General features: G+C 46.0%; 1 protein-coding gene across 1 annotated transcript in view; it reads left to right on the forward strand.

The window, feature by feature from the left end:
• col7a1 (collagen, type VII, alpha 1) overlaps nucleotides 1-5,312 on the forward strand; it is a 54,673-nt gene extending 49,361 nt beyond the window's left edge. The window contains exons 114-120 of the mRNA XM_076036908.1: nucleotides 952-1,035; nucleotides 1,365-1,490; nucleotides 2,474-2,492; nucleotides 3,717-3,901; nucleotides 3,942-4,109; nucleotides 4,293-4,478; nucleotides 4,573-5,312. Of these exons, the coding sequence (XP_075893023.1) occupies nucleotides 952-1,035; nucleotides 1,365-1,490; nucleotides 2,474-2,492; nucleotides 3,717-3,901; nucleotides 3,942-4,109; nucleotides 4,293-4,478; nucleotides 4,573-4,598 (794 nt within the window). The 3' untranslated portion in view covers nucleotides 4,599-5,312. The remainder of the gene's footprint in view (nucleotides 1-951; nucleotides 1,036-1,364; nucleotides 1,491-2,473; nucleotides 2,493-3,716; nucleotides 3,902-3,941; nucleotides 4,110-4,292; nucleotides 4,479-4,572) is intronic.
• The last annotated feature ends 10,749 nt before the right edge of the window (nucleotides 5,313-16,061 follow it).

Raw genomic sequence — 16,061 nt, forward strand, 5'->3', positions numbered from 1 at the left:
AGCATGAGATAGGTGATGAAGAGGCAGGAAGCTGAGAGATCCACAGTGTCACTGACAATGATGATGCCCGAAGAAGAGAAAGAGATTTTCCCCGAGAGTGAGAGTGAGAGAGAGAGAGAGAGAGAGAGAGAGAGAGAGAGAGAGAGTTGTGTGTGCTTCATAATGTATCTGTCTCTAACGGGGTCTAGTTTGGAATGAACAGGTCACTGATTTGAACTCAAGTCAAAAAACAGAATGTTTGACTCGAGTGTGACACAAGCGCACTGGCTTGAGTCCTTGAAGGATGACAACCAGTTTTTAAGAGACTCCTGCTCGCGATGCTGCCAAGGCCTCCTGAACCAAGACCAAGACAAGACCAAGGGTGGAACAAAAGTGGCCACTTGCATGAATTGTACAGCAAAAGTATCACATTGGGATGTTAGAGGTCACTGGCAGACAAAAAAATATGTTTTTAAAATAGATGCATCTCACTGCATTTGAAGAAGGGAGCGTAATAATAATAATGCTGCACCAGCAGCTTGCTGTTTTTTTTTTTTTTTTTTAAATCCTCTGAGACAGGGACGTCCGAGAGAATGACAAGATCAAGGTCAAAACCAAAGAGTTGTCAGGCCAAGACCAGATTGAGAGAACGTGAAGTGATCTCAAGACCGGTCTTGGCCTTGGTCTTGGTTTAAATCTTGGTCTTGGTCTCAGTCTTGGTCTTGGTCTTGGTTTTGGTCTCACTTGGTCTTGCTGCTCACTGATCAGTCTCATAAAAACTTTGTTAAGTCCTTTCAGTTTGCGTGCTGCACCAGTGGAAGACTTTGTTGTTGTGGTGATGTGGGCATGTTGTTGGTTCCTCCACTCCTTTTCTCCCTTAACCCAACCATGCGGTCCCTGGTCTCCTCCTCCTCTTTCTTTTCCTCCCTCGGTGTCTTTGCTTCCCTGCCCTTCTCTTCTTCTGTCTCTCAGGTTCGGGTCCAAACATTCGGCCCCGGGCCCCAGTCAGGGCTCTGCCCACACCAGAACAGCAACTGGCCCTGCAGGGTGAGGCGGGTGAGTTTGTGTCCGTCTGCCGCTCGGCCCCCTTCGCTGTCCATCTGTGTGTTTGTGTGCGTGTGCGTGTGTGTGTGTGCCCCTGATAACAAAGTGTCTGGTGCTTGTGGCTCGACACTGGGAGACCTCTGAACACTGGGTGGTTTTCTCATCAAGAAAACAGAGCGCTCCATCCGTGTCGGCGCCACAGCACCGTCACAGTCTCTCTGGGCCGGCTGAGACGGCTGTCGGAGGCTGAGCCCCGTTGATTGTTCTTGAGCACCCAACCCCTTAGACTAGACTGAGGTGGAGGTCTCCTCTGACCTGCGATGCCCCCCTCTATCCCCAAGGCCGCGAGCTGCGAGTGGTGGTGAACACCAACGACCCCGACTACGAGCACATCTACTCCATCGAGTCTTACGGGGACGGCGCGGACGAGCTGCTGTACTTGGATCCATCTGCTAACCAAAGTGATGGTAATGTGTGTTGTACGGTCCAGTATTATGCGGCCATGTGCATCTAGCTGATGTTAAAAACCAGACTGGTCTCTGGAGTCATTTGCAGAACAACCATCTAGCCAGCACAGGTGTCCAAAGTATTCACCTGTTGTGTTTAAGTAAACTTCATCTTCTTTTTACTCGAGTAAGAGTAAGAAAGTACAGGTTCTGAAATGCATTGGAGTAAAAAGTAAAAAAAGATATTGATTTAAGAAAATTTAAAAATTCTTACAGAATAATCTGGACTGAACTGAGCAGAGGTCTTGCATGAGCATCTGGATAAGTTGTAACGTTTTTTTTTTGTTTTTTTTAACTGCAGCAAAACCAAACTGTAATCAGTGATAGTTCTGATCAACGAGCCATTATTGAATGTTTGCTCTTAATAACTACAGCCAATGCTAAAAAAAGAAAGAAAAGAGGAATGATGAATGGGTCATTGTGAATAAATGTGCCATCATGAGCTCTCGTCTGTTTTGAAACTAGGAGGTTCCACATTTGAATGTGTGTGTGGTATTATAATTATACCATTTATTATTGAGGTCTGTTAGCTCTGTTTTTTCTTATTAGCAAATTCAAAATATCCAATATCACTGAGTTCGTTGGTGAGTTGGCAGGCTGGTTGGAGATGACAGACTGGCAACTGAAATTCTAGTAACCACTTGTTTCAACCAAAGTCTGCAGATTAGCATCGTTGAAAGGTAAAGTAGATGGGCTGCAGCAGCAGAAGACAACACTGGGTGCTGCTCCTATTGGCTAACAGCATCAGCTAAACCAGGGCGTTCTGTGTCGGCATGCACAATTGTGATGTTAACAAAATTAAAGCACGGATCCATCCTTATTTATGTCAACAGTCCAGGCTGCTTGCGGATATGTGTGTGTGTGTGTGTGTGTGTTTGCGTGTGTGTGCGTGTGGTGTCACATTCATCCATTTATGACCCCGGTGCACTCTCACCTTCGTGCAGCTACTTCCAACAGGATAATGTACGATTCAAATTCAATACTAGCTTGTCCAATGACTGAAAGGTTGGCGGTTCAAATCCCGCCAACATAAATTGCTCCCAATGGGGCTGGGAGTGCCTTGCATGGCAGCAGCCACCTGCTGGTGTATGAATGGGTGAATGTGAGGCCATTGTAAAGCGATTTGGGCTACCGTGAAGGTGCTGGAAAAAGGGCTGTATAAGTGCAGTCCATTTAAACGCTAGAATGCAGGTTTTTGGTACTTCCACGTTGGCCCCGTTTTTGAAACTGGAAGCTTCGTCCATCTTTATATACGGTTTATGGAACAGATGCCTCACCATAGGCAACTTTCCTTCACTCACAGTGCGTTTACATGCAGAGCTTAATCGGAGTAAGCAATAATTCGGTTTTCTCGTCCAATCGGAGTTCTCACCTTGTCCCCGAACCTTTTTAAGAAGGTCTCCGTTGCGCGTTTTCCGTCCATCCGTGTATTTTAATGTCGATCTCTTTTAGAAGAGAAAGCCTCAGCCCAGTCTCCTCCTCTCTCGACGATGTAGTTCTGCGGCCATGAGTCGCGAGAGGGAGGTGTGACGCGCGCGCACGCGCATTGTCCAGTTAATAGTCCGACGAAGGCGTATACATGGCAGAGAAATTCGAATTCCAATCGCCTTATCTGGGTGTCTCAGTCGGAGTTCTCCGACTCCAATCAGAGTTCTCAAACTCTGATCATAATCGGACTAAGGCAATAATTTGAATTGCTCTAGTGCCATGTAAACGCACTGACTCTCAGTGACAATCTTTTTAGTGCTGATATGATCAGCGTTACAACCTCCTGAAGTATATATGTACACATATATAGATTTGGTTGTTAACCCTGTAACTTACTCTGGCCTGTCTGCCACTCTTACTACTAGTGTGTATCTGTCTCCCTCTCTTCGTTTTCTTGTATTTCCCCAACCAGTCAAAGCAGATGAGCGCCCTCTGGAGTCCTGATCTGCTCTAGTTTTCCTCCGACAGGGGAGTTTTTCCTTGCCGCTGTCGAGCCTTGCTTGCTCTGCAGGGTTCAGTTGGTTTTCTTTAGACTGTGCAAAGCTCTTCCAGACGCCTTTGGATGGAATTTAGAGCTTTACAAATAAAAGTTGGTTGATTGATTGATCGATTGATTCTGTCTTCTCATGATCCACCTCGCACAGTCAGAGGTGTGTCTTCAAAACAACGTGTGTGTGCACGCTCAATTGTGTGACTTAGTGACCTCAGGTTTGCCTTCCTTATTCTCTCACAGTCTATTTTAAGTGCAAACAATTCACTCTTGTCATTTTCTTTCTTTACAGTCAGAATGTGTCAGTGTTTTGTTTTTGCTGCTGTCTATGTGCCTGCTCATAAGCTTGTCTCTCTTTCTGTGTGTGTGTGTGTGTGTGTGTGTGTGTGTGTGTGTGTGTGTGTGTGTGTGTGTGTGTGTGTGTGTGTCAACAGGCGACACCATCAGAGGTGAAGCTGGGAAAACATCCAAAATTGAACCACACGCATCAGCCAGAGTGGGTGTTACTAAAGCAGCGACCAGTGCTGGGCCGAGAAGAGTCAAAGCTGTCCCTCTGAATGACTTCAGATCAGTCAGAACCAAGAGGACAGTAGCAGAGGGAGGTAAACAAACAATTCACCCGCTGCCGTTCTTAGAGCAACTTTGTCAGTTCTTCTTCTTCATCAAAGTGATTCCACCTTTATGCTTCTTGTCGGCTTCCCCTCTTCTTATCATGCCATAATTGCCTCGTGGTGTCCACATTTGCACTTATCTAATTTGTGTGTGTGTATGTGTGCTTTGTGGAGACGATCCAGCCAACACGTGCCTGCTGCCCATGGAAGAGGGGAGCTGTGGACGATACACAATGCGATGGTACTTCAACAGCGAGGCCCAGGCCTGCAGACCCTTCATCTACAGTGGCTGCCAGGGGAACGAAAATCGCTTCCTTGACCTGGAGGAGTGCGAGGAGGTTTGCCTTGGAGGGGCAAAAGGTGTGCGCACGCACGCACGCCAGACGCTGTACTCACATACATAGACACATGATGCGGACACATGATGCTGGAATAACACCTTGTGCTCTTGCAGGCTCTCATCCACCCAAAACCACATGATGATTGTGACCAAATCCTTCGCAGCTACAGGGACGTCCGTCGGCATGTTGCTCTTATAGATATTTTGCCAAATGTTGTTGTTTTTAATGATTTTTATTTATTTATTGCTTTGTTGCAACCCCCACTGTACTTCTGTTTTTGTGAAATCTGATAAAGGGAAAAAGGACAAAAATAAGCTATACAAGGTTATGAAAAATACATACTGCATACTGCAAAAAAAAAAAATCTTTTGAAATTGCCATAACATGATGACGGAGAAAAACTTCTTTCACTGCAGAGGTGATGGTAATTCACAACAGATGCATCGTTTCAAAAAAGTAGAAAAAAAAAACTATATTTGTGTTCCAGTGTCTGAAAGTATGTTTGTATCAAACTGCTTGTTACTACTGCAAGTAATAGAGAAATATTTCTTTATTTCGTTTCAGTTTGACATCTAAAGCATGACCTCACGAGACTAAATCCAAAAGCCCAACAGCATTTTAAAGCCTTCCTCTAAACAAAGTAAATAAGCACAAAAAACATTGAAAGACGAAAATAAAATTATTGTAAAAAAACAGCTCTTTCCTATCATTTTTTTATATTGATCCCAACTTTGGAGGGTATGTACATGGTGTAGTACTTATGAGTTCTTATCAAAGATGGTGGCAAAATAACTGTATTTATCCAGAAGTCTGCTGATGACGACTCTGCAGACAATAAATGGGTCTCAAACCACCTGAACCAAGCATGATGCCTGAAATCAATTCTCACAATTATCTTTTTTTTTTTTAAAGCAGTGTAAGAACAGCTGCATTATTTGTTCTTATTAAGGGGATACTTACTTACATATCATTTATGCTACATATGAAGAATCAAGAACAATATTCTCCCAATATATTGTACAGTATGTATTTTATTATTTGGAAAAAGAGGTGTGAAAACAACTGCATATATTTACCTACCAAAGAAATGGTGCTATTTTTATACTGTGTACTTTGTTTTGATGTGGCACAAACTATCTTGTTATGTAGTACAATGGAGAATTTAAAAAAGAATTTCTATTAAACTGAATTTTCAGAAAAAAAAGAACATGTTTGCATGTTGTTTGACTGTTAAAAATGATAAACTGACCTGAAGTATAGATCAGCTGGTTAGAATCCAGTGGCAGCAATGCATTAACTGTTAATAGTGACTTACTATGCAGTTAGGTGCAGAGTCTGCGTTGCACTGGATACATTAGCTGTTAGAAGCCTGAGGCCTCTTCTATGTTCACTCAAAGGCCATTTCATCAAGTACACATTACTAGCATTGCCCTGCACCCTGTTTCCCCCTCACTATTGTCTTCTTTGGCATAGATTACACAAGTTATTTTGGTCCATATTGGCATGATGACATTGCACGGTTGCGGCTCATATGTCAACTGCAAATCCGTAATGTCAATCTCCTGCACACTGAGTTGCGGTGACTGTGGGGGCAAATGAGTTCAGTGAACGCGTGGTCGTGTGCAAGAGAGACCAGCTTGAGATGAGTTGAGTTTTGTGATATCGTACATTATCCTGTTGGAAGTAGCTGCAAGAAGATGAGAGTGCACCGGGGTCATAAATGGATGAATGTGACACCACACGCACACACACGCAAACACAGAGACACACACACACACATATCCGCAAGCAGCCTGGACTGTTGACATAAATAAGGATGGATCCGTGCTTTAATTTTGTTAACATCAAAATTGTGAATGCCGACACAGAACGCCCTGGTTTAACTAATAGGAGCAGCACCCAGTGTTGCCTTCTGCTGCTGCAGCCCATTTGCTTTACCTTTCAACGATGCTAATCTGCAGACTTTGGTTTGAAACAAGTGGTTACTAGAATTTCAGTTGCCAGCCTGACATCTCCAACCAGCCTGCCAACTCACCAACAAACTCAGTGATATTGGATATTTTTTTTTCTTTTTGGGCCCATTATCTGTAAACCTGGATGGAATGTTGAAAATCCCAGTTGAAACACTCAGACCAGCCCGTCTGGCACCAGCAATCAGGCCACATTCAAAGTCGCTTCGGGCCACTCTCTCCCATTCTGACGCTCACTGGGAGCTTCATTCCTAAATGCACTGAGACGTGCTGCCATGTGATTGGCTGGTTGGCTAACAGACGTGCTGTTGTAGCAAGCGCACCAGATAAGGTGGCCAGTGACTGTATGGTTGGATGTGTGCACAAAAAATTGCAATGAAGTCACATCATACTCTGTGTGTGTGTGTGAATTGAATTTATGTTTTCAATTTAAGCAGAAAATTTACATAACGTGCTGATTTTCTGCCTGTTTGTCATGACCCCTACCCACACCCCCCACTATCGCCCAGGCTCCTCCACACTCGCTGCCCTCACACCCATTTCCTCTGGTGGAAGACACCATGTGACTCCACCACTGCTTTGTCTTGCCTCACTTGAGTAAATTCTCTAAAGTGGTCTCAGCTGCCACTGCGTGATGGTGCCGGGCTCACCTGTGGCTGACAGATGCTGTGTGACAACTGCAATAAGCAGCCAGTTTGGTAGCAAAAGAAAAGACTGAAAGCCAAGAGCAGCTGTGAATATAATGAAAACCTAATAATTGTTTTTTTTTTAAAGGGATGATCATATAATTAGATTAGGTGTGACAGTTGGGATTATTCAAGATAATCGCAAAGCCTATTTTTTATTTATTTATTTTTTTTTTTCTCAGCAAAAAGCTGCATTTACATTTTGCAATGAACCGTCTATAAAGTCCACTTGGCCTCGTTTGAAACGGAACGCTACTTGCCAGGAGATCCAGAGTGGAATACATAAAGGCTGTGTTATATTTCAAAGCAGAGGAACAGTGGTCTCGCAGCGTGAGGCTGCCTGCCCTCTCTCAGTCACAGCAACCTGCGCTCACTGTGACAGAACGAGGCTTAATGATGTGTCTCGCTCAAGTAATGAGCCATTCTGATGACCCGATCAGCTCGGCAACCCCATCTGACGGCTAAGGTCGGAGTGTGGAGGGAAAAGCTTTGATTTACTCCATCTCAACTCCTCTGGAAATCATTACGGCACAATGCCGCACCAGTGTGCGATTTTAGTTTTAGCAATTTTGTGACTTTGAAGTGTTGTATGTTCTTCTGCCTTGGAAACCGTCTCGATCATTTTTCATAGTTTGTACCTTCATAGTATTGCATTCCTTCCTTTGTTTTCACACCCTGCTTCTGTTTTGGGGCATTCACAGTTTTTGGATTCTTACAGTGTTTTGTGGTTGTTGTTTCTTTTGCTGTGCACAAACCAAATACTTGTCACATTACACGTTCTTCAAAGTGGTTTCAACTTCAATTAAGAGACAAGATATGGGGTCATTGTCATTTTCGGACAGCAAATGCACCTGGAGAAAAAGAAAGTCCCAAATGCAAATAATAGAGAAAAAAGGTATATAACAGTACAAAACAGTACAATAACTTTTATTTTCATTGCATTCATTTAGATAACATTACATACATATAAAGTTGGACCTATTATGTTGGACTAAATTGATTCCTCTCATGCCTCAACGCATTTCATCAAGACTGCTTATTTTAGCAAGGAGTACTACTTGAGACAAGGCAAGTGTGTGTGTGTGTGTGTGTGTGTGTGTGTGTGTGTGTGTGTGTGTGTGTGTGTGTGTTTTCAGAGAAACAATTTCGAGCTTAGAAGTCGTGGAGCGAATATTGAATTTGTTGAGAATATCAAAGATCCCTTGTTACACACACACACACACACACATACACACACACACACACGACATGAACACAGTGGTTTTCCAGCACATGATTGTCCCACCCGCTGTGGTAACACAGGACAATGTTAGATTAAACTGAAATCTATAGAGAGACAATTGAATGCATTAATGTGAGGAGCTGCATTATTGCTGGTTTCCACTCGCCGAGTTAAGAGCCTACCCTGCGGTTATTAGATTCTGCAGGTATAATAGTAATAAGCAAGTCTGCAGACTTTTGTATCTAATTTTCTTATTTAGGGAGAGAAAAAACAACCCTGGATGCAAATTGCTTTTATTTTTCCCTTGAAATTGAAAACCGTTCCGAGGCAAATTAAATTAAGCGTAAAGAGATTTACACCCTCACGCTCCCAACCTGTGACCCTTCAAGGGTATCACTCAGCCACACCATGCTTCTGCTGGAAACCAAGATGGCCTATTGGAGGATAACCACTTCGCGTCAGTGGCTCCCTCTGTCTGTGAGAGCCGGAAGTGCTTGTCGACAGACCGCTCTGAGGTGGCAACTATGCGCAACATTTAGGAGCTATTCATTTTTCATTCGTCAGGGACCTTGACTATTTAAAGCCCCCTGGGGTCTTGGGCTGGCAGCAGCCTTGATTGGTAGAACGATGCCAAGCAAGAGGAGCTGGCCAAACTCCTCACTCTCTCTCTCTCTCTCTCGCTCTCTTCCTTCCTGTCTTCTTCTTTCACTCCTCTCACTCCAGCTATTTTTTCTGCCACCCACTCCCCTCTGCAAGCACAAAGGCCGTTGCTATAGTAATAAAACATGGTGGAAATGTGACTGATCTTTTACCCACTCCGTCATCTCACCAAATGATCCGTCTCAATTTAACCTTTATTTGGATCTTACTTGCTGCCACATGTGATCCATTGAGTGCACGAAGGGAGCTGTTTGCCCCTGTGTTTGCCCCTGTGTGTGTGTGTGTGTGTGTGTGTGTGTGTGTGTGTGTGTGTGTGTGTGTGTACGTGTGCACTTGCTTATCATTACACCAGGCGTGTGAACCGGGGCTGGAGAAAAAAAAAAAGAATCCCTGGACTTTGGGATTACTCTAAAGCTTGTGAGCGCCTCTCGCTGCAGATTCCCTTGATGCTTTGACCCCCCTAGCAGGTTTTATCTCCTGCACTCTGTGTTTTGTGTGGACCATCATCAAAGTTCTCTCCGTCCTTAAAGTCTTTTGCCTGAGCGCTTCGCTGTTGTGCCGGCGTAAGCACTTGCTCAGCGAGCTGATCCGAGTGTTTGGGGTATCCAGCCCCGGGGTCCGGGCTGCATCTAAGGCCCTGTTTTCACTTGGTCACTTGTAACTGTTTTGGGGGATTGGATCACGAGAACGGATCTCGAAGCATCTGTCCGCACGTAGCATTAACATGCGTCTCGAGCGTGCCATTTGTGATCGCATTACACACACCCCCCCTGCCGAACCTATGCAAATGCAACATGCGTCATTTGCGTTTTTAACGACTGGGGGCAGTAAAGCGCAAAACCACGGCGAGTTTTACATGACAGCGAATAAGAATCAACTTCCTGTTTGCGGACTATATCAAGTCACTGGTTTCCGAACGAGGAGTAACGACTGGTGGGACAGAGTGGTGACGACTTTATTTTCGGATCAACAGTGGCTGGCAAATTTTCGGATGCAACGTCGCACATTTAATCTCATATGTGGGGAAACTGCGACCGCTGCTTCACTGACAAAATACGCTAATCCGGAGTGAAATTTATTAGCATGCTAATAAATGAGTCTAACAAAAATGATTTGTTTTCGCTTCTTGTTTGTAACTTTATAATGACGACGCCGGGAGGTGGGGCGCCGACCAAGTACATACACGGGAGAGGTGAGTGGAGTAGGCGGTCGTTAATGTGGACTGAAGTCGCATTCTGTTCACACGGCCATGACGAATGCGTTTTTATGCGATGCGGATGACAAAACGGATTTGGACTGTTTGCACTTGGTTACTTAATGTGTTTTTTGCCGATCTGAATACGAAAAACGCATGAAATGACCAAGTGCAAACAGGGCCTAACGAAGGCGTTCAAGTGGGTTCCAGTCAACTGAAATGTATTTGGTTGATTGTTGTCGGTGGCCACATTCCTGTACGCAGGTTGTTGCCGTGGCCCGGATGTTGATTGGGGTGGTGCACTTTCTGTAATGCACGGGTGCACATTGAGGAAAAGATGCTACGTTCCCAAATGTAAGTTGCTGCACAGTTCTTGGCTGTTGTAGTAGGCCTAGGTTCTCAGCTGAGTGACGAGCAGGGGCTGGATGTTGCAGGTCTACATTCCTATGGCTATGCGGCACAGATGTTGGTTGAAGTGCTGGACTTCTTTGATGCAGCACGGGTGCTGGCGGTTGTGACTGTGGTGCACTTCTATGAGACACTGATGCTGGCAGTGATGAGGCTACATTCCCCGTTGAATGTTGCAGGCCTACACTGCCAGAAGAATGTTGTGCAGCAGATGCTGGTTTGCTGCGATGCATGTTGCACAGGACCTGGCTCACTTCATAGGCTTGAAACCATGTCTCATGTCTCTCCTTTTAGGCAAGAGTCCTAAAAGTGAACAACAACTGACTATATTAAAAGAAGACACAATGGATCTCCTTCAGTTTTCTATGGGCTCGTCACTAGTCGGCATTCTGGCAGAAATCCGCAGATTTTGGAAACATGCATCAACAACATGTCAGAGAAGACCTCACTTGTTCCCGCTCATGTCAATCTCCGCCGTCCTCATTAGCGGCGAGCAGCAAATGTGATGTTTATCCCCTTTAATTTTTCCTCCAGCGGATGACTCAGCTATTAGCATATTCTCTTCATTAGGGCGGTGATGAGCACGGACGGGGCCACCTGAGTGTTGCGGCGTCTCAGCATTATTTCCACGGCCTCCCAGGACGTCTCAAGCGCACGAGCACGAATTAGCATATGCCATTTCTCATCTCCGCCCACTGTCACTCACACGCCCAGGCTTCCACTTCTTTCCGAGTTGAAACTGCCGGTGGCCAGATATTATTTCCCCCCCTCCCTCCGTCTCCCAGCCCCCACTGTCACCATCCTTCACCTCTCCCCCTCAGTCTGCCTCCCTTCCAGCCATCCACTTCCCTCTCGACTGTACGCAAATCTGTGATCTGTAATTTTGCAGCTGACTAGGAAGCAGAGAGTGGTGAAAATTGTCCGTTTCCTTGGAGGAGTGGGACGGAGGGATGGCAAGGAGATAGGATCCTGTCATTCACTGCCTGCACGCAGGAAGCAGTGCAACACCTAGAGGTGCTCTTGACGGTGCAGGATGGTAGCGTGCACCCGCCCCAGTTCCTGCAGCTTTACACCTGTCACCAGGTTTCGCATGACTGTCATCTTGGATGCCGGCGCCAGACAGCTAAGTCAGGCTAAACGAAATTACCATGAATAAATAATCCAAGAACTGACTGTTGGTTGCACTGCCCAGACAGTCAGTCATGGTTCCCGGAGGATACGTTGTGATGGCCTCAGCAATATGATGACGTGCAGCACAGTGGGATCAATGAACCTATTAAACTGGCCACATTGACAGGGAAATATCTGTCGATGCAATTTATTATATGTTTTATACTTGTATAAATTTACATTTACTGTGTCTTCCATGAGTCAACGGGACCAAAAGTGGACTTTTATTATTCTGCAATCGTATCTGGATACTATTGGACTGGGTCACATCAGCACAATGGTGTTTTGTACTAATGTAATTATGTGTGCTAACTGGTGCATTCATGCAGCCAAATAGCTAATATGTTTCTGTCTTTCTCCTGCAGAGTGGAATGTAAATAACATACTATTCAGCCTTAAAGTGCTCCAAAATCCTATCACTTGACTGTGATTTCCTTCTTTTGCAAAACTTTGTTCGCTTCCGTCATTTTATGTTGGCTGTTTATTACTTTCCTGGACAAGTTGCCAAGTCACACTGGACTGAATTGGCAGGACAAGGACAAGCTCACACGGGACCTGCTTATTATGCAGCAACAATCACAATAAGTGTATGCATATGTATTTTTTTATTTCTTTATTTTATTTTTTTTTTACCTAACCATGGGTTAGCAAATTAGCTAGTCAAAAGCTCGGCACTTGTTAGAACTGAATGCTATCGCTGTTTAATCGTGCATAAGATGAAGTTTTTACCTGTCATTCTCAATCTGTTGGTGGCAGTCTTTGTGCCAGTTGCCATCCAAAATACAGACTAACTTCTGGAGCAGAGAAGCTGAGAGGAGTTAGACCTCGTAACACAAACTGCCACAGCTAATTATGTCTTTTGGCAGGGCCCTGTTGTGTTTGCTGAGTGACTTTTGCCCTGCCACACAACTGCTGTAGGACCCAGTGGCCGTTTCTCCACAGCACTACATTTGGTGTGAATGTAACCCAACAGATATTCATGGTTTCCAGCGGACATTTCCTCCTGGTGTTTGTCTTCTTATCTTTTGTCATCTGTGCTTATTGGCAAGGCAATCTGTGTCTCCCTGTGCACTGCTTTCATTTTTCAACTCCTGTGCGTATTGCAGCAATTCAAATGTCACAAAACAGGCACTTACATAAGGTTTGTATTTTATACATTTCCCTCATTACAACCAATTCCGCCTGAGCTGAATAACAGAGTCACAGAGGTCGCTCTAAGCATCTCTTGTACTACCCATAACTTCACTGCTCCGCAACCTTTTCACTCTGTGCTGTCCACGGCGTCGGGATGCTAGCCAACGGAGTCGGGGGGCTAGGACCACAGCCATTCCACCTATGACCCCTTTGAATCAACACGTCCCTGTCAGCGAGACACCATCCAGTCGAAGCCGAAGCCGAAGCTGAAGCAAGGTTGTCCTGCGCCTCAAACCCGCTTCCGTATATCTATCTCTCTTAATGGCTGGAACCACGTTGGTCTCTGCCGTAACGTTTTTCACAGTCATGATTCAAATGGTTCCCTTTGCTTCCGACCGCTCGGGATCATTAGCTGAATGACTCCTCTCGTCCCTGCTCCCTAACCGACCTCATTTAAGTAGTACCCTCCCTGAGCAATTAAATATTGATTCATTAAATTTTCCCAAGTAAGTCCCCCCCCTGCAATTCAATTTTGAGAAATGAGCACCTGGGAGACGCGCTGGCAGAGCGGGGAGAGGGAACAGCCGACTTGTGAAGCACTTGTTCCCTCTCGCACGATAATGTACAGAGGGGCTGTCACTGTGGATGTATTAGTTCACGGGTGGGTCTCTTCGCTCAGCTTATTATCTCCGGCAGGCTTCAAGTAATACCGTCCAACGACACCCTTGGGTGTAAAAAAGCCCACCAGTCGCCGGTTTTGAACGGGTTTGGATAAGAGATGTCTTTCAGAAAACCTTCCCCCGGATGATGAGCGCGAGCTGCTGCATGCAGATGCGCCGGCGCGCTTCGGCGTTGGGGGGGAGAAGGAAATGACAGGCCATACATGCAGAAAGGAGAACAGGGGGACCGCCGCCTGGAAAACACGGATGTCAGGCGGGGCCGGGAGAGAGGCGACCGCACAGGTGGAGGTCAGAAGACAGGGTCGCCGAGTGGATGCTGGCGGAGCCGAAGTGACAGCTCAGTGCGCGTCTCATCCCTCACCCGTCAAACAGTCCCTTTGTGGTTTGGCTCCCGAGCACAAGGTAGAGGGACCTTAAGTGGATTCGACTGCAGCGGCGCAGGTGAATGTGTGCACAACGGACAAAAAAATATATATGTGTCATCTAATCCAATGAAATAACAGGATTCTCTCCGCCTGCGTAGGTTATTGAAGCCTACACGTACTGTTGAAATTGGCTCAGCCGTCTTGCCGGAGCGGTTCTTATGTAAAAGGGGGACGACCAGAGCGTTGTTATTTCTTTATTTATTAATGTATTTATTTATCGAATGGCTGCACACTATGTAATTTAGAGGCTAAATGCATTTCTCAAAAACTCTGGCCTTTGGGAGGAGCTCAAGATAGTCCAGAAGTACTGGTGGAGCCATATTGTGCCCGGAGATAAAACTCATTTCACAGCCCATTAGACTTATTTGAAAGGCGGCGGCCGGCGGAGTGGCAGCGGAGTCTTGCAGCGTGGAGAACACGGCTGTGCACTTACACTACCAAATACCAGCTGAAGGTTGGCGCTCAGCCGCGGTGGGTCACGCCGCCGCGCTATCAATAGCAGACCCGCTGCTCCGCCCAGGGGTTCCTTCCTGCTTTCACACGCACGGGAGGAAATATCAAGTTGTCAGCCCGACCCTCCTCTCTTGACCCGCCCCCCTCTCATGGCCCCGCCCACTTTTACTCTTTAGCGATGGCATTTAGCGAAATGTTTCTCTCGGCGGTGCTTCCTCTGATTTAATGCGGCTAAAGGTAAAACTGGAAATGGGGGTAAAAAATGGAAAATGGTGGTGGTGTGGAAATGTATTTTACTTTCCCTCAGGGGCGGATCACAGCCACAGTCATCTGCTTCCGTTTAACCCAATCTTCTGCATCCTCTTCTAGACACCCTCATGTCCTGTATCACTGCATCCATGAATCTCCTCTTTGGTCTTCCTCCTGCGCCTCATGCCTGCCAGCATGCTTACCGCCGATCCCTCATCCCTGGTTCTATGTGGATGTGCTTATTTGTCTTCCTTATTTCTCTGCATTAGCTATTCTGGTCTGGATTCAGGTCTCACAGAAACATGATGCTTGCCGCGCTTCTATTTTCTCGCCAGGAGTCATGGAAACACGACACCTGCAGCGCCATGCAAAAACCAGTCAACACAAACAAAAAACAAAACAAAACCTACCATCTGAGACGACAGGCGAGAAGGGAACTGTGGTCCTCCTGGTCTTCGGCCCATTCACTGGTGGGAACACCATCCTTTCCAGTAATTCTCGTTAGTCATGTGAGGCTGAACAACGAGTAGCAGAGCACATGGAGCTTTGACAAACACAGATGCCTTCCGTCAGTCTCACCAGAATCAAATACGGGCGCCCTATGCGAGTGTTTGCTCAACAAGCTCTGAAAATACAAGCCAGCGACAAAGTAATCAGACAATTTTGCAGAAGTTTAGAAGGATTTACCTTTTTACCAGCCTGGCCACCAAGTCCAATTGTTTGTCCGCACGCTGTGCACGTGACATTTGTTCAGACTTACACTAAAAGACATTTTCTCCATTCGTTGGCTGTCTGCGCTACCCATAATCCACTCTGTTTTGCCCCCACGCTACTGGCTGAGTATTTACCCTCCCCAAGACTTCCACTCAAGGTCATATTGTGGCACCACAGTAACTGCACGGACATGTTTTTAACAACTCTCATGTCCTCATGATCCTCCTCTTCCTCGAACAAGCTCATCAAAATGTACCAGGTCACACAGTGACTAATTTCATCTCCCCCTGTGTTAATATTTCTCCCTCCACCCCTCCGCCCTCCTATCTGCATCAGTGACACATCACTCGTGTGTGGGAATCAGCTGGAAGCCTCCTGACGGAGATCATGAGGCTTATTGCTTCCTCTCCCTGCAGGTCTGTCTGATGCATGTCACCTCCTCTGTCTGAGTGCCCTGCGCTCCAGCAAGAAGTGCATCTGTGTCAGCGGGTGAAACGGTGAGACATCCTGACATTTTAATTTGTGCCAGTTTCACGAGACACTCCAGCTGATCTCCCTGTCTATACGACTCTAATGGGGTCAGCGGGTGGATGTGCACGTTTGCCTCCACAGTGCGACGCTCTCGCATGGCGGAGC

The sequence above is a fragment of the Nelusetta ayraudi genome, unplaced genomic scaffold (genome assembly GCF_046127955.1).
Source record: "Nelusetta ayraudi isolate G7.1 ecotype Tasmania unplaced genomic scaffold, CSIRO-AGI_Nayr_v1 ptg000050l, whole genome shotgun sequence".
In the NCBI taxonomy this organism is placed as follows: Eukaryota; Metazoa; Chordata; class Actinopteri; order Tetraodontiformes; family Monacanthidae; genus Nelusetta; species Nelusetta ayraudi.